This window comes from Rhinatrema bivittatum, chromosome 11, assembly GCF_901001135.1.
Source record: "Rhinatrema bivittatum chromosome 11, aRhiBiv1.1, whole genome shotgun sequence".
Lineage (NCBI taxonomy): Eukaryota > Metazoa > Chordata > Amphibia > Gymnophiona > Rhinatrematidae > Rhinatrema > Rhinatrema bivittatum.
The window spans coordinates 85,077,554-85,101,121 of record NC_042625.1 but is presented as its reverse complement, the minus strand read 5'-3'; the positions used below and the strand labels follow the sequence as shown (position 1 = coordinate 85,101,121).

The window sequence follows — 23,568 nt, the reverse complement described above, 5'->3', positions numbered from 1 at the left end:
AGATGGACCCGCTGCAGGCTGCATGTCCCCCCCCAGGGAGCTGGACATGCGTGGTGCCTTGCCTCTCGGTGAGATGGACCCGCAGTGTTTTCACTTGGTGGGTAAATTACAGACCTCCCGTTGTTTCCAGGAACTGGCTTTCAGCTCTGGGTCTCCAGAGGTTGCCTGGTGTGTCTGGCATTCTTGTCTCCCACGTTCTGCGTGGTCCTCTCCGTCAAGCTTCCATCTGATCCTGTACCCGAATTTCCATTACATGAATCCTGGAAAGCTATCCCGTGTAAAGGCTTCCCTTCCAGAGCTGTAGTGCGCTTATAGCCAATAGGGCCACGGCCATGGGCGCCACAGCACTGCCACGTGCCACCAAGAGCAGTGCAGGCGCTGGGGCCTCAGAGAAAAAGAAGCGTGGCCCCGCCAAAATTGGCAGCTTGTTCGTTGAGGCCTTAGTAAGCAGAAAGGCAGCGTGGCCCCACTGGAATCAGTAGCATGACTAGCGGGGCCTTCGTCGGAGGAGGAAGAGCACTCCGTGTCCATCCTGATGCTGGAAGTCATTCTCTTGGCTGTGGGGGCTTCGAGGGGGGGGGGGAGCATGTGTGTGCGTGCAACAACCCCACTTCCTCTGTCTGCTAATCCAGGACAACTTCAGGGCATCTGGAAATCAAAGGTTCCCAGATATGGATAATGGGGGATATTTTAAAAATCCTCATTAGTTTTAATTGTTGGGTGTTTGATGTCTATTTTGAATATTTTATTGGTGTTAGAAAATTTTTATTTGAGTTTTTAAATTATTGAATTTTGTTCTAGTCATTAGTTTTAAATTATTCTTTTTGTTGAGGAAAGGTTTGTTTTCCCATTATTTCAGGGCATATAGAATTTGGCTTGTGGTTTCGTTCAGTTTTTCTCTATATTTCTATTTATACTATATGGTCTCTCTATTTTGTAATTGAGGGCCTATCTTTATCAAAACATGCATATTCATTGTGGATATCCTGAAAACACGACCGGCTGGGGAGTCTCCAGGACAGAGTTGGGAACCACTGCTCTAGCAGCTTGGCTTGTTCTGTTTTCCTAATAGGGGGTGTATTGCTGTTTTAGACCTGATGTAATATTTGCAGTGTTAACTTTCATAGGTAGGGTTGTTGCTGTTTGAGTGCTGGCAGTTAGTGCTGATTTGATATAGAAAGTTTATTGCATTGTAATTCTGTTTTCTCATGACTTTGAGGGTCAAGTCCATGCCTAAGGTGCATTATGTGCTCCTACCATGTGACAGGGGCCGACCAATGGCACCGGTAGCCCCTGTGACATAGTAAGGGCAAAGGCTATTGGCGCCATTTTGAATACTGGCAGCCGATGGCGTGAGTGCAGTAGATTGCTCCCAACCCCCCGCTGGACCACCAGCGAGTTTTGGCAAGTCTTGGGGTCAGGAGGGTGGGGGGTTGTGGTTAATTAAATTTTAGCCAGGAAACGAATAAGACTGGAATGGAGTGGGGGCCCCCTTGCCGAATGCAACGTATCTGTCCCCTGACGAATACCGAATGTAATGTATGCGGTCCCTCTGCACATCCCTGTGGCTCACTATGACCTGTTACATATCTTATTTTATTTAAAAATATTTATGAATTGCTTTCCAGAATATAATAAATAGCCCAAAGCAACATACATATTTGCCCCTAATTGTAAATCGATATATGTGTACATGAATGTCGGTATATAAAAGCTAATAAATAAATAAATACATCTTAGAATAATGCAAACATCATAGAACTAAAACAACTTAAGCTATGTATTGTGTGTTAAATTTTAATGTGCTGTATAAGTGGCACCCAGGAAGTGAGGATAAGAATTACAGATTACATGGTCAGGTGGGGGTTTCACGAGTTGGAGATGGTAATTAAGGACCTTTTGAAAACCCAGGTAAGCACATTATCCTGAGCCAGTGTAACACCCAGACCTGAATGTACACAGCCCCAGAATCTGCACCTCCTCTCCCCCCCCAATGAGCCACATTGACAGCTTCATAGATCTTGATGTACTCCTGCTGTTTCTTTCCTGACAGTGTGAATTACACATACACAGCTACAGCCTACCAGATTCTTTAATCTGAGCATAAGTAATTTTCCCCCCTGCCATTGATCTTGCATAGTAGGAACCTGGAGGTGGATAGTGAGAAAGAGGCTTGAGTGGAACTTTAAACTGTCTTAAAAGATTTGGATTGGATATCTTTTTTTTTTTTTTTTGCATTGTGCATCCTGTAAAATTGGGGGGGGGAGAGGGAGCAGGGCAGAGGAAACAGGAAAACTGATCCTGCAGTGCCCCTCCCCCCTCATTTCAGCTCTGTCTAATTCTCCTCCGTTCTGCCCTAGGGCCCACTCATGCACTCACCCACAGCTCTGCCTAAGGCACCTCAGTCCTGCCTTGGAGCACCCCCTTTCTATTGCAAGCCTGATGCTTTTTTTTTCTATATTTGTGATGGGCACCTTTTTTTGTTTAGGAGGGTCTACCTTAAACTATAAAAACTCATTTCAGGTGTGCTCGGTGGCAGTCTGAAGCCACAGCTCCAGCCTTAACGTTGGACATTATTCATAATAATATTCCGCTATTGCAATATTAGCTTATCCTTCAGTGTTGCTAGAGCCATCCTGCCTATTGTGACCTCGTTTGAAGCCAGAGTGACAGGGATCTAGCAAATGCAGAGTGTTTAGGAATTGCTGTTAGTGGATGCGTCTCAGTCCTAGCAGTAGGCTTTACTGAAAGAGGATAAATTTGAAATCGCCTATAAATTTCCTAAGAGAACTTGCCAGTGCACGCTTTATTTTTTTTTCCCCAATGTTGGCAGAGTGGCAGCTTTTAAACATTAACTTATTACGAGTGTCAGGCACCCTAGCTCCAAGCCCTCACTCTCCCTCCACCCAAATTCTATACTCTGCTAGGGCAGAATTTATGCTTTAAAAACTTAATTATTATTTTGTTCCCTGGCTAGGAGAAATGAATGGTGCAGCTTCAGCTGCCTGACAGCGAGATTTATGGTGAGACGCCTGGCTTGGCTGTACCTCTCCGGGCAGCCTCTGGAATTGGGATTTTAGCAGCTTTAGCCGGGCGCCCTGGCGCAGACAGCCGCTCTATTTACCAGCTGTCTCTGCTGACCGCACCCCTACTTACCTTTTCCATTTCTTGTACCAAGTCGCCTAGCTCCTGCGGGCTAGTGCAGCCCTTTGTTAGCACTTAAGATTGCCGTAGCTGGCTTTCTTTTGGGAGAGGGAGGTGGGGGAGCAGAGAAACACAGACCAAGTCAAGTGGGCCCTGGCTTTGAAGTTGTCTCCTGTGTGCAGCCTCATCTCGTCCTGCAGCCCCCACTACTTCCCCCCTCCCACATCTTTGGGAGTGAAAGTACAATAGCTGACACAATAAAACTTCTCTTTAGGTGAGTCCTTGCAGCTCCCATCCTCTCAGTAGTAAGTTATTTGTATCACAAATGAAGAGACTCCATCAATAGATAGATTTATTTATTTATTTATTGTTTTTGTTATACCGAGTTTCATGACATGCATCACATCAACCCGGTTTACAATTAACAGAGTGTGTAAAGCATAACGTAACGTAAACAATGTTCTCAATAAACGTAAACAATGTTCTCAATAAGAATAAGATTCTAGTGACTTTCCAGAAGGGGAGAAAGTATGCATAGGGTGGGGGATGCACTTTCTGAGGGGATCCTGGGGTGGAAGAGGGTACTGCTAATGCTTAACTGTTTCTACCCTGCTGCTTAGCTTGCTTGACGTAAGTGGGGCAGCTAAATTTTTAAGTGATAAGATCCTCTTAAAGTATGTTGCACTTGGGCGCAGCCTGGTGGCTCAGTACTTCTGCTGCTTGCCGCAGTGCTGGGGGACCGGCGTTTGATTCCCAGGCGTCCTGCTGTCCATCTATTGGTGGGGCGCGGGACTGAGTCTCAGCCACTCCATAACAGCGACGCCCATGGCCTGGACCTAGGCTACACATGCATCAGATTTAGGGTGGAATTGCAAACCAGTGGCCGGCTAAGGTGGGGCTAATTAAAGTAGCTCCACCTTATAAAATAGCTGCAAATGAAGGCTTATCCTGTAGTGTTTAGATAAAGACTGGTTCTCCTAGTATGTTCCTTTTTTTTCAGGATGAAGAAAGCTACTTGAATTGTTTAAAATTATCCTACAAAGAATTCCAGGAAGGAAAGCTACCATTCACCCGTTTGGGCAAAGAAGCTGGTGTAGGGGGTAGAGAAGGCTGAAGGGAGGCAAAAAAGAATAAACGAGAGCCAGCAGTACAAAATTTCTGGGATGTACTAAAGTACTTTTCTGCTGCTTTAATCTTGTCTAGAAGACACACTGAAGGGTCTTAGAACAATCTTTAGTACTGTACATGAAAACAAAGACCTTTTAACAAGGCCCAACTCATTTTCTGCAATGGCTGTAGAAACGTATCTGGAAGGTACTGTCGAGGCACCAGGGCCGTCCTTGGGGGTGGTGGGGACAGGGGTGCATAGAGGTGACCGCCTTGGGCCCTGTACTTTGGGCAGACCTGCATGCCTATGCTAGCCCCATCCCCCAACACTGTAATTTGCAGCATTCCAGGGCCTATTGTAGTTGGATTCAGCCTGGCCCCTGCACCCTCCTGAGGTCAGCCCTGCAAGCAAATTATGTATTGCACTGGAAGCCTCAACCTTCCCAAATTTTTACTAGCACTGTGAGTCAATAAAATAATTGTATCTATAACGAAGCATCACGGTTCTTTATAAGAACTTGTGGCAGTTTCCAGTTGGAAGGAATCCTATTTAAAGCATGTGCTACCATTGCTTCTTTACCATAACTTCTAACTCTTGTCTGCTCCATTTCACTTTCTACTCAGCAAAGCCTAAACCCGGGCCACACTGAATGCGCTGAGATAGGTACGAGAAAGGGACCAAAGCTGGAGTTAGACTCGGCGTGTTGGAAACGGTGGGACCGTGAAGGCCACACCAGAAGCGGCTGGAACTAACAGGTCATCCAGGTTCACTTCGGAGTTTCATACTTAACACTTCCGGTGCCAAAACATGTACAGTGAGGAGAGAGGCGCAATGACCGGAAACCGGAAGGTGAGGGAGGTCCCACGGCGAGGCATGGCTCGAGCTGGCGAGCCTCTGGCTAGGGCAGTGGCTGCCCAAAACGGTGAGAGGTCCCGGGATGGGGTAACCCCCCCTCCCCGTCCACCCAAACTCCTGGCGTGGCGCCCAGGGTAGGAATCCTTCCTGCCTACCCTCGGGCAATGAGCGGGGACTTGCAGGAACGTCGTCACCGAAATGTGATAAACAAAAGAAAAGGTTCCCTGTGCAGAAAGCGGGGTAACGGGTTTGTTTTTTTTTTGTCTGAAATGAGGAATCCTCTTCCCTCCTAAGGAAGGAGACTTGGCAGGCCTGCTCGAGTCTGTGAATCTGGCTCACTCCTTAGATTCAGAGACAGTTTCTTTGGTTCGATTGCCAAGGGTACAAATAACCATTCTGTGGTTTAGTTTAGGGTTTTTTTTTAAACTTGTTTGGATCTTACTTCAAAGGCCCGTCGGTCTCCATCCTTCATTAAAAAAAAATAAAAAATGCCAGCTCCTAATTCAGTAATTAACTTGCCGTGTACTTGGAAATAAGCAGGTACTACTTGCCCGGCTGAGAAAAAGCCATTTTTCGTTTTCTGGCTCTGACTTCGTTGAGCTTAAGCGAGAGAAAGCTAGGGGCGTCCTTCCTCCCGCCCACGTGCAATGTGTGTACCCTGCTCTGGTCTCGCGCTACAACCTCCCTCGGCAGCGGGTTTCTGAGCAGCCTGGCCCGTCCAGGGATGGGCATTTGTAGTGTCAAGGGGCGGGGGGGTCTCTGTGTTTACTGCTTCTGGGGCCGGAGGTTTGCACGCACGATATTAAATGGCGGGAGAAGGGAGGCCCCTCCGTGCCGCAGGCTTGCCTTCTGTGGTTAGGGCTTTGCTGTATTCCGCTGAGTAGGCCAAAGCACAGGAAGACGAGGTCTGACGGCGAACGCGAGTCCTAGAGCCTCGGTGGCTAGGAATGGTGGATTGGTGTTGGGGAGCTTTGGCTTGAAAGAGCTAAACTTAATTATTGGAGGGGGAGAGGAAGAAAGCTCCAAAATACTTTATTTGAGGGGTGGAAAAAAATTGTTTTTGCTTGCCTTTATTTATTTATTTTTGCAATATTTTTTCCCCGTTTTAAAAGTTTCTGAAATTGGTTTGCTGACTTTTGGTACATCTTTTGCTTGAAACTTGAATCTGGCCTGAAATCTCTCTTCATAGGGCTTGAAGATTGAAACCTACTTCTTATAACACAAATTCTTACTTTATTGCTGCTGTTCTTCACTTTTTTTTTTTTTTTTTTTTTAATATTGAGCTGGAAAAGTGTTCTCAAGTGGTTCCTGATATGGGTTAAAGCATTTGCACAAGGTGATTAGCAGCTGTCTGGAAATTTAATGTGCTTTTTGGGTGATGTTTTTAAAGTAAAAAAGAACTGATTTCTTCACCCCTGAAAAGTTCTTTCTTCAAGGGAAATATTTATTTCTCAGGTAGTTCACATCACAACAGAACTCTTTCCTTAGCTTTATGGTTTTTCTTGGCAAAGATGCTTAGCTGCTTAGAATAGAAAACCACCAGCTGCAGGAGTCCTTAAATCTGTCATCTGCACAGGTGTTTCAACCCTCATAGCTAACCCGAGGGGGAACCCAGATGTTTCCTAGAAAAAAGCCCCCAAAACATATTTAAATACATTTTACAATAGGTAAAACTCAAAGCAGAAAATATTGATGACTCAGTGTTATGTTCTTGTTCGATAGGGTGAGCATAGTTAGACTTTCACACTTCAAAACTGTTTTGCGATAGATATCAGTTAAGTCTGGCCATTTCCACCATATCAGGAAGTTGGATTTCTGGTGGTGGCCTGCTGAAGAGTTCTACAGCATTACTGCTTGCCGATGGTGACTTTGCAGAGTCATATATTTTTATGTTCTTGTTTTTGTTTGTCGATGCCGCATGTTATAGAGATGTGCATTCGTTTCATCCATTTTAGGTGATACATGTGTACCTCAATGCCTTTTATATAGTACATGCGAAAAACAGGTAATATGCAAGTATTTTTAATAATGAGTTATGTGCATATATTTTTTTTTTCATATGTACTATAAAGTTGGTGAGGTATGTTTAAAGGTTGGAAGCTTGCTTTATATGGCAGCATGGAGAAAATAGAAGTATTAGTCACAGTTTGATCTTGGACCTTGATTGCTGCATTTGTTTGCGAGGCAAGCTAACTCTGTGCCGCCATGAGTTGAGTTGTGGCCCCTTGACTGACTATGTAACTCTTGACCCAGTGTCAAGAGTTACAAGTGGCTATAGGAAAACTGCAGGCACAGTAAATGTATAAATAGTGCAATTTTCATGCTTCCATTGCGTCATCTTCATAGCTCTTCTGTATTTTCTTGGATATTTCCTCAAGTTCCCCAGAAGAAGCTTAGCAGGTATTTTTATTGGGTTGAGTTAGGTGGCTGCTTGAAGTGTTTTACCTGCTATTCATTTCCTCTTTGGAATTTACCACTGGGTTTATGTTTTATGGATTATTAACTGCTGCTGCATGTGGATTTCTAAATTTCAGATTGGACGTTTGTCTTGAAGGTCGTCAAGTTTAAATTCTGGACTGTTTCAGGAATTATCTGACTTCATCCTCTTCAGTTCACTGCAGTTATGTGATGATGTACTGGGTTTTTAAAATGGATGGGTTTGAGTGTAATGGATAAATTCTTTGTATGTCTGTCTTTGGTGCTTGGTGTTTGTTGGCCCTTCTGTGTTCCCATATGTTGATTTGTATATTTTGATTGATTTATTTTGATATTGTACTTAGTTTTATTTTTTGTTTTAAAACTTTTGATATGTCATTGATATGTATTTTTTTTTTATATTGCGTACTTTTGCTTTAGTGTGTACTTCCAATAGATGTAATTGTTGACCTGTGATAGTTTTGGTTATTATATGGAAACAGTTACTGTAGGGTGTCTAAGAATAATTGAATCCTCATTTACACTGACTCTGTATGCCACTTTCTCTTCCTTTGCCTTTCGTTGATGCCAATGTATTGGAATAGTAATAACCCTGCACGTTTCCCCCCCAGCAGAAGTGTGCTACCAGCCATAGGTCATGCGACTGCCATCGCAGACATCCCTTCCCAGATATTTTGTTCATCTTTATTATCCCTACTGGATTGCAAGCCCTTCATGGGTGGGTTCTATCACCACCTGTACTAGTTTGTATTTTTTTTTCATCTTTTTTGTTATCTTGTTTTATAGAACAGTTTGGTCTTTATGCAAGCTCCCTAGTCACATGGAGCAGTGGAGCACAGCAAACTGAATACTGATTACCTATTGTATCAGCTCAGGAGCGCCATCTGTTTGATGAAGGCAGAGTGCTTTCTGCCTCTAAGGGGACCCTAAATCCTTGTGTTTGTGGCTCATTCAGCAGGGCCCATGCAATGCCCCTAGGCCTGCCTGACAATCTGTGGTCAGATTGGTATCGAAATTACCAAAAGACCTTGTACCCGGCCTTGCAATCTTGGCTGCATCAGCAAAAGATAGAATTCCTCTCAGAGGGGGATGACTAATTAACTAAATAACTGAAATTAAATGAAATAATGCTACTGAAACAATAGCTGTGTGTATAAAGGCGAGGAGTGTTCATTCTGCTGGTTCAGGGCTTCCCATTTAATTTGTTTCCTGTCGCCTGCCTTTGGGGGGGGCCAGCGTTAATTATTGCTGGAGCTCTGGTGAACAATGGGTGAGTGTTTAACAAGAGAGGCCGTACCACTGAATGTATTTTGGATATAGTGCAGAAGCCATAGTGCAAAGGCTTAGCCGTTAATCCTGTCAAAGAGGAAAGAGTCATCTGTGGCGAGGCTATGCCTGCCATGAAGCCTAACCAGCTCTGCCACTGTCGTGCAGTTTGGCGAATAGTTGTTTGGGCTACAACTTGTCTAAGGTTGTAAGTCAAGGCAATAAATATTTATTATCCCTGTTTTTTTAATTGCAGGAATGAGTCCTTGCAGATATAGGACCTGACCTGCACCGTCCCTTCTTGGCTCTGGATACGGAGAAAAATCCCATCGGCTATGGCCTTCCCCCCCTCCCCCCCCAAGTATTTCTTCTGTTCGTTGGCTGTCAGTACCTCACTGGCCCATCATGCACTGTCCTTTCTTTGCATTAAATCTTAGCAGCTGGGGGTTTGGTCAGATATCCAGCTCATCTACAAATATATATTTTCGAGAGATGCAATATAAATTAATATGCCGGGCCTTTGTTTCTCCGCAGGTTAGATTTGTTTCCAGGATTTCTGATTCAGCAAGCCATATTAAATGCCATGCGGAAAGGGGGTCCCTTTCCCATTTGTTTTGGGCTTGTCCTGTAATTACGCAATTTTTAGAATAGAATTGTCATCTACTTGGCTGCCGCCATGAAGCTCCTGAATCCCTTTCTCCTTTGTTGCTTCTATTCGATTGTTTTGCCAGCACGTCACTTCAGGATCCTGGACATCGCCTTTTCATAAAAAAAGGCGAGTCTGGTCGGGAAAACGACTTATTCTTCACTACTGGACAGTAGCGACTTCACCGTGCTTTTGGCAATGGAGAAATAGTCTCCATCACATGTTGCAATTGGAGAAAATGATTTCTCGGACTTCCCCGCATCCGAGAAGGAAATTCTTATCGACCTGGAATAGCTACATACAATCTCTGCCTCCACGTGCCAGGAGTCTCACACTGAATGATTGAACGCATTGCACAAAGACACTGATCCATGGGGTTTGGGTTCTTGGAGAGGGGTTAGGGAGGGGAACAATCAAAAGGGAGGGGGGGGTTTCGGGAGAAAAGGTTCATAATCCTACTATAGTAGGTCTTGTCAAAGAAAATAATTTGTGTTGATGTGCCCCGTACTGGACTCCGAATCCAAGTCCATCGGGATGTTATTTTTGCCAATAAAAAATTGTTGAAATTAAATCTTAGCAGCTGTATTCTCATCCAGGTCTTCACACTTTTTTCCTATTTTTGAGCATAACTATTTCCTCCTGCTCCTTTAGGCTTCTAGCTCAGTCAGAACCAGGCAAGGATAAGATGTCATGAACCTCAGTTAGCAACTACCAGGGGAGTTTTTCCCCTTCTCGTTGGCCAAGTCGTTCCTGTGGCAGGTTGCCTTTCCGAGGGGTCATGCACCAGTGCTGCTTCTGGTACCCTGCAATTGCAGGCACTAAGTCTGGCCACGAGGTGTCACAGTTGCACGATGACTGGGACTCCCTCTGGCCAGCCTGGGGAGCAGAAGACTCTGCCTGGGGAATCAAACCTAGGTTTTCCGCACGGCAGTGTGGAGCGCTGCCGTTGAGTCGCAGGGTCAGCTTTTCCCATCCTGCTGCAGTTTGAACTGCAATAAAGAGGAAAGTTGCTCTGGGCCTAGATCACAAGTATGCAAATTGAGCTCCAGCTCTGCCCCACCCCCTCACTGTTTTTGACCAATCCACTCTCTGCTATAACGCATATGGAGGCTGAACACCGCCCCTTTCTCTCGCTGCACTCTGCACCTTTCTCTCTTGTTGAATTCTCCCTGTCCCTCTGAGTTGCACACTTCTTGCCTGGGCTTTTACTACTAGTCTTAGAATAACTTGCGAAACAATATATGATATATTCTATATATCTATCACGGGCTGATGGCTTAATGGTCCTAAATTGTAAGCTGCGTTGGGTGGATCCTGTGTTGGCTGGGATTGCTGTATAGAAGTCGAATAAATGAATAAACCACCCAATGTGCCTTGGTCACAACAACAGTACACAGAAATAGATTTGTGCAGGTTCAAAACTCTTGGATACCATCCCTTTGCTGAGGCTTTAACCTTCTGTTATTGCAACAGCCGCAAGCCCCTCAAGAATGTTAATTCACTTGTTCCCTTTTATTAAAAAAAAAAACCCCAAACAAAGAGAATCTCAGGCAGAAAAGGGGAATGGAAGCAAAATCTAGCTCCTTGTGACCTTGAGCGAGTCACTTTCCCCTCCGTTGCCTCAGGTACAAAATTAGATTGTAAGCCCTGTGGGGACGGGGAAATACCCACAGCACCTGAATGTAATCCACCAAAAAGCAGAATCTAAAAATAAAATGTGTATTGCATTCTGGGAAAAAGGGGCGCAAATTGTATTCTAGCTGGATAGCATAAACAAAGTGGGGGGAAATTATATATAATATACCCTGTATATAGGGAGAGCTTCTGGTGCACACTTTACAGGAAGAATTAACGGGCCCAGATCTTGCCCCAGTCTCTTGTACAGATGTATAAAACTTGGCCGATTGCATCTAGGATTTTAGCAGAGACCGTTTCAATTAAAATGCATCTCAGATAACTCCAGCTGTAAAGGAACAGCCTTTACTTGCAAGGAATTCGTTGTTCAGCCTGTAGAGAGATTTTCTAATGCAAACATGCCAAATTATACCTAACTGGAATTAAGTTGATTATACAAGGAGATCAAGATGGGTTTCAAACTCATGCTGAGTAAATGAGGCCCCGTTTCCCACGGACCCAGAATGGGAGAACGTCCTTCATAAATCAGGCCCTCAGCTGGAAACACGTTTCGGGTGGTGGTAAGGGTGGAAGAGCCCCACCTGAGAGCGAGACAAACCCTATGGTGACCCCCTCCCCGCAAGTTTTCTTTTAAAGCTACAGTACATGAAATGAAGCTAGGAGAGGGGGAAGAAGGAAGTGGATTTGAGTTCTGACTTCTGTTGAAACAATGAGAGTAGACACTCCAGAATTCCTTGGCAAGAGAGGCGAACGTAATTAGGAGTGGATTTCCATATTTACCTGGCAGCAGAGCGAAGCCAAAAGTAGAACCAGGATTATCCATAAAATATGTTGGAAACCTCCCCCGCCCCCCTCGACATTTAACCAAGGGAGGGGTATCTTGTGCTTTACTTCAGCTGCTAAGTGGGCCCAGTCTGCTTGTATGCGAGATGGTTTTCTGTGTTCTGTAGGGACTGGCTGATGGTGTTACCTCCTGGCTTTGTATCGTCCGGGTTAGCTGCTTTTTTTTCTCTCAGGGGGGGGTCGGTTGTGGTGTAGAGCACAGAGTGAAAGCACTCAAAGACAGAGGTGACCAAGAATGTTAGCCAAGTCCTGAAACAACTGCAGACAACTCCAGTTAGCTGTAGTTCTGACTCTGGTTCACAAGTGGTTCCACAGGCACAATTCGAGAGTACATAGGTTTTAAGTTTGTGCGCTGGACACCATAGGTTCCACTTCAACAGGTGACACAGGTCCCTCCTCCTGGAAATCTTTCTCCTAATATGGTTTTAACTTGGAGCCTTGGCTTCGTGGGCCTCAGTCCAATAGACTAATCATTGATGCATCGTTCTCAGACTTCAAGTATGCTACTGGGCGTTAGGATAACACGCGTAGGAGTATGGCGTCTTCAGCAGTTGCCATGATTTTGTTGGTCCGTCTGTTGGCAGAGGTGCCTCTCTGTGATATGCTAATGCTTTTGATTCATGGTACGTGTCTAATAAGGTATCAGTGACCCCCATCTCCTAGGTTGCTGTTAAGGCACTTCCTGTTCTCTTGAGGTTTCACTCCTCTTCCACTGAAGGTGTCTCCCACTGCTTCTCTGTGCCACAGCTCACACGTACGATCTAAATCATTACAGCCTGCATGAATTCACCTGCCTGTCTTTTTTTTTTTTTTTTCCTTCTCTATTCAAATGATTTCAGCACAGCATGTTCCCTGCTGAAGACTCCACACTCCTACGCGTGTTATCTTAACGCTCGGTTTCTGCCACTGGAGTCTGTACCCCAAACCTCTTTTCCTCTTCTTCACCATATACACTTCTCTTGTGTGATTTCCCCTCCCTCCCCCCATTAAATTTAATGTTTGCTAATTGTTTTGTGCATTCTTTGTGCCTTTCGGGCTTGCGTACTTGAAGACGTAGACTGGCTGAAAGGGCTTTTTGGTGCCCAGAGTGGTCGCCTTGCTTTGCCCATTCACTATTTGTCTATATTTCTAGCCTAGCTTAAATGTGCCCCCACCTCGGTACCTGGGATAGCGCACTACTTGTGATAGCCTTGGATCATATAGCTCCGCGTCCAGGGGCACAAGCTAAGAGAATCCTGGCCGTACCCTCCCATGCATGCAGGGAGTGGGTAGTTCAGATTTCCCCATTGATTTCCCTAGGGTGTCTCTGCGTGCAGTGGGGCAAAGCCGGGGTGGACTTTGCTCGACCTCCCTTGGAAATGGAGCTGTAGGGTGGCCCTAGGGGACTGTGCGCCTCTCTATCCAGCCTTCACCACTGGGCATGCCAGAGCTGACCCATTGTATACCCGTGGAGAGACAATGCCGCATACTTTAGAGGATTGTCCCCTCTGTATTCTTCTCTGAATGCAGTTGAAGCTCAAGCTTTTCCCTTTCAGATTACGGATGGTGGTAGGTGGCTTCGGGTTAGACTCTGTTTATCCACTCCATGCAACTTGGAGAAGTGACAGATTGATTTTTTTTTTTTTTTGTTGGGAAGCTTCCTCAGTTTGGCAGTACAGCCAAGTTGTGTTTTGTTGTTTTTTTCCCTCCTTGCCAGACTGTAGACTGGTAACTATCATGTTTACGAACAACAGTATACTGGAATGCTGCACCCTGCGGATGCTGCCAGGCCAGGCCAGTAATCGCCCACAGCAGGTGACAGAACTTGAGAACGCCGTGGCGTTTTAGTGGAAGCGGCAGTACACGGTGGCTCACAGCAGGTGGTGAAATGGGAGCCCCCACACCATATGGCACAATCAGGTCTGTGCTAGCGTTAGAGACCATGGGGGAGGGGGGTCATTGCAGTTAATGTACACTGCAAATGCAAATACTTAGCTGGAAAATGAATGTATTTGTATTTATTTCAGTTTCCATACTGCTTTTCCAGAGCTGTAGCACAGTTGGATGATGCTGTACTTGGTGGTCTTTTTTTTTTTTTTTTTTATTAACGGGGGCCATGATGGCCTGACAGTTTCCTGCTGCTCAGTTGGAATCTGTCCTGAGTTCCCGACCTCATGAGTCTTCATTTGCTGTTACCCTGGGATTTTTTCCCCCTGTTCTATATCTCTTCCCCCCCCCCCCCCCCCCCCCAAATATGATTTTAATTATCATTTCAGGTTCTCTCCTAGGATGGGTGTCTCCCACTGCGGCTCCTTCCGGAAGCCTGCAGTCATGGCTTCTAAAGCGACCACTGGGGGTCGCCATTGCGCAACGACTGGGGCTCCCCTCCCCTTCTCGGCATTGCCAGCTCTGGCTGAGCTGGGGACCGGAAGATCTGAGCCAGAGATGAAACCCAGATCCCTTTGCTTGGCCCTGGCTCTTTCTGTATTATCAGGGTTGCATGGTAAAAGTTACATAATATGGACCATACGAAGGGCCTGCTCTCCCAGAAGCCCCATAATTAAGGTTGAGTCTGCAGTGGTGGATTTTTTTTTTTTTCCTTTTAAGATAACCAGTGTTTTACATGCCCCTTCCAATAATTCTCCCCCTCCCTTTGCTTGTTCCATGCATGAATATGACACACATGTAGGACGTCTGCAGCCACTTTGTTTTCGGGTGGATTTTGCAAGAAAATAACATGCGTAGACTTGAAAATGCAACCAACATGCTTTTTTTTTTTTTTTTTTTTTTAATCTTACCCAAAATGGGCCCTCGAACGCCTCTCCTTGTATGGCTAAAAATAAATTAGGGATGAGCATTGATCACATGCGCCTCGGAGGGTACGCACATACCTCGCAGACTTTCTAGTACATGCGAAAAAAACCAGATATGCACATAACGCGTTACTAAACTAAGCATACTATCTCTGGTCGAACTGAATGTGACTGCATATCCCGAAAGTAAATACACCTAGCTTTAGCTGTTCTGAGGGAGGGTGATTTTTCAGACAGCCAAATTACACGGGTAAATTCCTTCAAAGACCACCCTCCTTGGCGTGCTCTCTCTCTTGCACCTCTTTTAATCCCATGCCATATCATTTGACCCCCCTGCGGCTGTTTCTTTGCACTGTTCCCTACAGGTATTTAATTTCAGGCTAACTTTGGGAAGCTCCTGTGTACCTGTCCCTTTACGCAGCTCGCCATCCCCTAATATATAACCCTTCCTGTGAAAGAGTTCAAAGTCTCAGGGCCTCGTGAACGCACAGCATTGGAAAATCGCGATCTGATTTACAGTCCTAGCCTGTTTCCTGGCAGATTTAAAGAAGTAACAGGAAAGGTGTCCTGTGCCACACTGAGACTCTGTCTGCAGGTGTTGCAGAAGAGAGAAAAGCAGGAGGTTTTTCGGCTTTAAATGTGTACAGATCATATGAGTCCTGTCTGCATCGTGCAGGCATTTACTGATTTCATATGGAAAGGAGGTAAAAGGGTTTGAGTGCAGGGTTGATCTAGATATGGAATGGACTCTTCTCTCTTATTGGGGAGTGGTGGTATGGGGGGGAGGGCAGACTTGCTGTTGGGGTTAGAGCGTTGGCCTTTGAATCAGGTAAGTTCTGGGCCTAGGGTACCAATGGGTATTTAGTCTTTATTTCTCTCGGTGTTCTCTGGTTGCCCCGGTCTTCCTTCATGCTGTACGCAGCCTCTGCATCAGAGGTGCACTCGCAGGCCTTCCAGCCTACGAGTGCACCTCGTAGGCTGGAAGGAAGCCCTGGGCAAGCTGTGTGTGTGTGTGCGTGCGTGCGCACAGCATTGACCTGTAAAAGTGTGGAGGCATGTGGCAGTGTAAATTGACTGTGGTCTTACTAACAGTAAGAACCAAGTGAAAGGGAGGGTAGGAAGGAGCAGGAGCCTTGACCTTTGACAGGAAATGCCTCACCCTGCAGTCCATTAATGCCCTTGAGCTTCCCGTGGAAACTGAGGGTGTCGTTTTTAAAAGCGGTTTTAGAACTGCGGGATAAGCGTTCTGCCGATTCCCGAAGCCCTTACCGGTGGGATCCAGGACACCTCTCTTAGCTACATGTAGGGACTGGCACAAGAATGAGGATGGGTAGAAAATTCATTTTGGTTTTTATTTACCTCCAGTCCTGTTTAAACTCTGAAGCCGCCCACTCAAAAATATTTGTATTGCCAGCAGTGATGAGAAACATTACAAGCATTAAAGCTCCCCTCTGGTACAGCACTTGTCATATCTGTGAGTCATTCCTCTCTACTGCATATGGCACAGCGTAAACAAACAAACGTTATCAATAAAAGGAAAAGCCCCATGGGTTATGTTCTCTTGAGGTTTATTGAATTTAGTTTTAATTGTGCACTGTCTTTTTTTTTTTTTTTTAGTAGTGGACTTTAGCTGACCATTATGGGGATAATTTTGTAACATTGAGCCTGTGGTAGCTAGCAAATACAGACACAGGTTAAACAGAATTTCAGCGTGGACTAGCGTGGATGAATTTGAAAATTATTCTGGCTAAACTATGCGTTCACGAATACGCCCGCTGCTTGCTGCATGTAACGCCCAGACTCCATAGCCGGAAACCCCTCTTCCCCTGCATGTGTAGCTTCATTTAGGAACCTCAAAGGTTTCTCATCACCTGGAAAGCCCTGAGTTAGGCGTTCAGTCCCCGATTTGAAGGATGGTTGGGCGTAGGGGAGGAGAAAACGTGGTAAAGCCAGAATGCCCCGGGCTCCAAGCAGGAAAACTCGAATGCTTGGTTGCTGCTTACAGAAACTTTTCCAACTTACCAAGGTCACTGGCGCAGGTAACTGTGGCTCAAAGTTGAGATTGCACAGCTAGACCTAAAACAATACAGCCGTCACATCCTTTGCACAGGCAGTCCTAGTGACTGGCGTCCAGCCAGGTGGGAGAAAATCTCCCTTGCTAGGTGCAAGATAAATTCTTTTTTTTTTTTTTTTTTGTTTTTAATTAATAAATGTTTGCATACTGGCTTGAAAGTCCTGCTGGGAAAATCGTGTTTGTTTTTGTCTAGCTGTGGAATCGGCAGTGTCAGTGTCTCCACGCCCTTGGCTTGAAGGGGGAGAGGATTCTGCAATCGCAGAATCTCACTGCCACCAGCAGCACTCTGTTCCCTGGGATTTCCCCATCCACTTTACCAACCTCATTGTTACTGCTGCTGCCCAGTGTTGCTGTCCTTTTTGAAATCTGGACAGATAAATTGCTGGGAGAGGAGGCCAAGCCAAAAGGACTGCCTGTTTGTGACCCCAAACTGCCAAAGCATGCGTTAGCAACCTCCAGTCTTCGTTTTTATATGGAGGGTAAGGTGTGTTTCCTAGGTGTTCTGGGTCGGGATTAGGTTGAGGGAGAAAGCAATGTGCATCCTTTTTGGATTTTCAAAACTAAGTGCAGTGTGGTCAGAAAAAGGAGGTGCAGATCTCTGCGTGAACCTTTTTTTTTTAATTCTATGACTGCTTTCAAAGGGAAAGCCCATGCATCTTTTCTCTCCTGAAAGTGCCACAGAATTCATTGGTAAATGTCCTCTCTAACTTCTCACCTTTTGAAAATTGCCCCCCCCCCCCCGTGATGGCCGGTGTTGTGGCCTCGCAGCCTGGGCGCGGACTGTGGGTTTTGCTCTGCTCAGCCGCTGTTCTGTGCTCTCAGCTTGGGAAGCGTTTGGACTTTTGTGCTCGGCCGTCGCCACTTCCGTTCCAAGGACCTCTCTCCGGTACCCAGACAGAGCGCTGTTGCTCAGATGGACCTCGCCACCCCGTCTGACTTCTGCTTTCCATTTAAATTGTGTTTCGGCAGTGTTGGGGCCCCCAGAGCCCGCACCTTTCCCCCTTCAGAACGAGAAAGCATTTCTTATTAAAGAAAACACTTTGGAAACGTCTCGCCGTATTACTGTCTGAGCAGCTCCGCCAGTGAGAGCCGGGGGTAGAGCAGTCTTTTAGAGGACTTGATAGTGGCTCGGGAATTTCATTACTTCTGCTCACGGAGAAACAGCAAAGCTTTCACACTTCACCTTGCTCCCTAGAGGTTCCCAGTCTGAGTTGTGGTGCTCTGAAATCAGATAAGCAGTAATCTCAAATGCTAAGTCATCTGCGCCCAAATACATTGGTAGAACTTGGGACCTGATTTACAGGAACATCACAGGCTAAGTTGGCAGTCGAATGCTATGTAATGTGTAGAATTTTCTGTTTTATATCGTGTTAAATGGAGTTGCCAGGAGATCATTGATGCAGTAGATGTCTTTGTACGGACTTAATTTGTCATGTATATATTTCTTCTCTTATGTATATATTTTTTCTCTTATGTTTAACTGTTACTCAAAAAGTTCTTCAAAATGTTATTCAAAAAGTTCCTCGTTATATGTAATTGCCCCCAAGCAAGCTTTATTCAACTGTTCTCTGTAAACCGATTTGATTTGCATATGATGTAAGAAGATCGGTATATAAAAACTATAAATAAATAAATAAATAAATTCCTGCAGCAGCCGGGTCACAAAAGTCCTAATTCAGCGCCATTTGTCTGGCTAAGTTTGGACTTAGCCAGACAAATGGCTCCGTTCAAATATGCGGCTGCGCTCACCTTCCGGGACTTAGCCGGCTAACTTTTTATCTGGCTAAAAAGTAAGCTGGATAAATTGGGTGTGCTGGCATTTTGGGGCAGAGTGAGTGATCCAGTTAACTTAGCTGGATGAATGCTGATATTCAGCGTTATCCAGCTAAGTTAGCCGGATAACTTTGGGACTGCGCAGCTGAATATCCGGTATAAGTTAGTTGGATAGGTTTTTTTTCCCAGCTAACTTAATTGTATGCCCCACAGCTGAATATTACCTTGAAAATATCATGACAGGTGTGTGACTAACTTGGGGTCTTATTGACCACTTTTTATTGAGCTAACGTGAACACGGTAGAAGATATTAAGCCTACATAGAATCTGGGTTTCACCGGGACCAGGCTAACTAGTGTTATATCCTGAGCCTCCCTGTAATGTTGTACCATGCAAGTCATTCTCCCCCATAGCCAGTTCCTGCAATGCTGCATCGTAAGGGTTATTTTTTCCCCATACCACGACACTGTAGAGCTGCATCCAATACAGCTATTGTAAAGAACTGCCCCATCGAAAATATAGGATCACATCACTTGCTGTTTCTCAAGACAGACTGGAATTTCTGAACTGCGCAGAGATTAGGTGATTTTGGTCCTGTGTGTTGTCGTTGTACGGCTGATGACTTTTTGCAGAGGTCACCCATATTCCTTGGACTGCTCTATAACCTCATCTTTGTTGCTTTCATCCACAGCTGGCTGCACCTTTGAGGAGGACGGCGACCTGAGCCAGTGCGAGTACAGCCAAGGTGAGGGTGACGACTTTGATTGGGAGCTGGTGCGGACTTACATTGCCCCTCATGCGCCCTCTGACCTTCCACATGGTGAGTTCTCTGTTTCCTTAGACTGCACCAAGCAGGCGTCCAGGACCTTCCGCTGATTGGGTTGCCCTAAGTCTGGTGCATCCACAGGCTTGCAGCTTTCACCTGCAGATTCATTGGGGGAGGGGAGTTTTGTGTTCTTTAGGGCAGAGGGGATAAACATTTTGTTGCTACAGTGTAATGGATCAGTGATGATATTGATAGACACTTGAGGAGAAATTTTTGACTGGGCTTTTACTCATTTTTAAATTCTTACCGAGTTTTGAAGGCTTAAAAATAGTTTTGCCGACAGCATTGGAATAGGAAATTCTCTGGGATAGATGCAACATAGGGGGAGGCAGCGCAAGCTTCCATACACGGCCACCACCACCACCTTGGGGTGCAGGAGAATGCATTCCATGCCTCTTCAGTCTTTGGGTTCTCTACTATACTTCAGTCAGTGGATTGTAGCTTTAGTGAAGTCAGCATGTGACTGAAACAAACACCTCTCAATGGAAACTACCAAAAAGCTTTCAAATGGTTTTATTATATATTTAAGTTGTATTTTGGCCCGTGTAGGGCTGACTGATTGAGCTGCAAGCCCCAAATTATTCGGAGGAAGCTGTTGGGCCATCTGAAAGTTGTCTGGTGGTATAACAGCTTATACCTCTGGTCTGAAGCATCTCCGGCATGCTGCGTCCTGGGAACATGGCTGAACTTCCTGCTGTTCCTGTGCCCCTTTTACAGAGCCTGCCAGCTGGACTTCCTATGACATCACATCCTGCCTAGTATAAAGGGAAGCTCAGAGCCGTCTTTGCGACAGGTCTCCTGCTTGTTCTGCAGTGCTAGTTGCTACACGTGCTCTTGCCTTGTTCCTGATTTGTTTCTGCCTTGCCTTGCTGTCTCCTCTCTTCTGTGTTCTCCCCCCCTGGGCCTGATTTTCTCATTCCCTAAACCTCAGCCTAGATCTTGACTTTGCTTTGTTCTCTGTCTGCCTCTATCTCAGTCCGGCCACTGACCTTGTGTACTTCTAGCTTCCTCATGTCCTGCCTGCCGACATAACCTGCGGGTTTAACTTCGTCAGAAGATCTAGTCTTGTGATGTATTAGCTGCCGCTGGTTAAGGCCTATCTTGTGCTTGTATAAGGTAAGGTTGTATAAACTTAACAGTGGCTGTAGGGCTGACTACCCCCACTGTGACAGGTAGTTTCCATAAAAACAGGTTGATGGTTTCAGACCATGGTACCACCACGAGCCTTCATTTACATCTACTTTGAGGTTTACTCCCAGTTTTTACCATGTGCTGTTACTCATGCTCGTTCTGGTATCTTCTGTTTGGAAGCACATTGGGCCAGGGTACCAAATGCAAACTGTAAAATAAATAAAATAGTTTTGCACATTTCCCGTCTCCTATATAGCCCAACTATTGAGGGGGGACCATCTTTTTGTCCAGGGGCCACAGATCATGGCTCCTTTTGGAACCTGGTACATGTGCACCCTGAATCTCACAATTTAGGTGTCGCCATTGCTAAATGAATGGTTCTTCCCCATCCTCCCACCACCAGCAACCCACTTCCTGGCGTTATGTACGCTTAAATCTTCTTCATGGATCTGGTGAGGGGGACTGTAAACTCTCCAAAGTTAGTTAGCCAGCCCTGTAAAAAGGTCCTCGCCTGCAACGTATTTGTAGGCCCTATTTCCATGTTTAGCATCTCAGAATCCGTGGATCTACCTGTTTCTGCAAAAGCCAGGCCTGATCCAGCCTCTCTCTAGCTCTGTCTCGTCTGTTTGGTATCTTTGTACGTTGTGACTTCGTTTTCTTTTAAACTAAGATGACTTGATGGCTCCATGTCACACTGGGGAGACTGAATCTTACCTGAATTGCGTCTTTGGATGTCCAATTTCTTGAAGAATAGCAGGAAATAAAAGTTCATCAATGCAATGGGGCAAAACCAGGATTGATTTAGGACCAACCCCAATAACATGGAGCTGCCTGGTCATGCTTATTTTACGCCCTTTTTGTGCAGCAGAAAAGGGTGAATGCGAGGTGTTTAATTCTCCCTGCGCCGGCTGCCATCCCTTGTGTATCTGCCTCTCTCTGCTATGAAGTGAAGCTGAAATACTCCCATAGGTCTGTTCTACCCATCTGTCTTACCACCAGTGGAGCTGATCCCTATTTTATCCCACTAAAAAAGAAAGAACAGAGAAAAGTAATTTGTAAATCCACCCTTTATCAACCCCTGCAGAGACACCCATCCGGGGAATCATCACGGACAGGCTTTAGTATTCTCCTCATTCTCTTCTACCTGTAGGTCTCTAATGCTCCACTTGGCATCCTGTGGCCATTAGCATGTCTTCATGCAACTCAGCCAAGAGTTGCATCTATTGTTGCCCTCCAACCATCCATTAGATATTACTCTAATGGTGTCCATGCCCTTCTCTCTTTTTAAAAGGCTTCTCTCCTCACTGTAGTCCTTTGGTTTCAAAAGAGAGGGGTTAAAAGGTGCTGGGGCCAACAAAAACAAAATCCTTTTACTGCCTGGAAAATCCTGCATTATACAACATTGGTGTTCTTATCGGCTCCCCAGAGGCAGAGTTTGGGAGGAAAAGTGGCCCAGTGACCACCTGAGGAGATTTGCCCTGGGGAAGAGCCCCCGGCAGGCTGTCATGAGTTTGCGGAATGGGTCATTACAATTTGCTTCTTACTGATTAGAAGTAAAGTCTCTCTTGGCATTAATTTATAAATAGATGAGTTTCATTCTTTGAGAGAATATAAGCACAGCTTCGTGGATCATCTGCATTATTCTGATGTGGTTATTTACGATCAGGAGTATCTGTTAATTAGTCAGGTCACATCTGAAGAAGGGACTGCAGCTCATAGACTGCATCCCTGGGAAGTCTTACTTAGATTAATCTGATAAAAGTGTTGCAAAGAATTCATTAGAATCGCGGAGGAAAAATACAACAATAAAAAAACAAACAAACCCCATAACCTCATGGTTTCCATTTATCCTTAAACCTGTTAAAGAATTGTAAGAACAAAAAAAAATGTGGGAAGATCTTCACTGAGGTAAAAGATTGATTGGTTCTTAACTACAAATATCGCCACACTCCTGCTTTGTCTCTGATAGTCTTCCGCTCTGAACTGCCCTGAATCACAACCATAGGTCCTTCTTTATGTGGTTAAAATCTTTTTTGTAGAAATGTTAATGTGGCCAAAATACATAAACAAATTCACAGTGGTGTGAACTGAATTGACGGGGATACGGTGACTGTGTGCTCTCCAAAACCACTCTGGGTTGATGGACCAGTGTGGGGAGGGTTACAGGGGTGGAAGTGAAGGTACTCAATGCAGGCCGGTGAATCGCTGTCGTCCTCCAGTGCAGCTTCACCCCCTCATACCGTCAAGGAAGAGAAAAAGCAAGGAAGCAATTATCCCTAAAGGCCCTCGCCAAGGGCAAATGACGTGAGGATTTATTTTCTCTTTATTTTCTCGAAGTGGTTTTAATTTCAAGAAAATTGTGTCTTGGTGGATGGAAGAGAGATCTAAGAATGCCTGACTGGACCCTTTAAGAACAGACTCGCAGTAGCAGTGGAAATTAGAAATAACGAGAGAGCTATGAATGGCGAACATGGAATTGTTACATTTTTATAGAGATTTTTTAGAAAGGCTGTGATGGATTACCTCTGCATAGCTGGAACTTTTATCTGCTACTCAATTGCTATAAAACAAACTACACCCAAATGCATTTTGTAGAAATTACAGTGTAAGCAGTACTTCTCCATCCTGTCTAAAACTGCAGATTTCACTTGAAGTTGGCTTAAAAAAAAATGTGTTTTTAAGATAACTTTTCTGCATCTTCCGGCAGCTGCCATGTTGGCAAGGACATTTCGAATAATGTATTGGGATTCTCCACAGGCCATGTACCTTTTATTGGACCAACATAAAATGTATCCAGTGTTTTACTTAAATGTTTAATTTTGTGTATGTTTGGTGCGTATTTGCATCTCAGAGGGAAGTAGATACCAAAAACAAAAAGTAAAATGCTGTTACTTCCATGACCTTATGCTGAAGTGACACAATATAAGCCATTGATGACATCACTAGGAAACAAAATGGCTTCCTCCTGGTTATCTCTGTTTAATACAGAGATCCTTTTGACTTTTATGTATTAGGGATGTTCATTTGTTTCATCTGTTG

General features: G+C 45.1%; 1 protein-coding gene across 3 annotated transcripts in view; it reads left to right on the top strand.

Annotated features, from left to right (window-relative positions):
* PTPRU (protein tyrosine phosphatase receptor type U) overlaps window positions 1–23,568 on the top strand; it is a 339,580-nt gene that overhangs the window by 105,023 nt on the left and 210,989 nt on the right. For 2 of the 3 annotated variants that reach the window (XM_029571023.1, XM_029571025.1), the window contains exons 1-2: window positions 5,057–5,174; window positions 19,264–19,392. In XM_029571023.1, the coding sequence (XP_029426883.1) occupies window positions 5,060–5,174; window positions 19,264–19,392 (244 nt within the window). In that variant the 5' untranslated portion in view covers window positions 5,057–5,059. Of the gene's footprint in view, window positions 1–5,056; window positions 5,175–19,263; window positions 19,393–23,568 lie in introns of those variants that run through there. The other variant, XM_029571024.1, reaches the window with a different exon arrangement.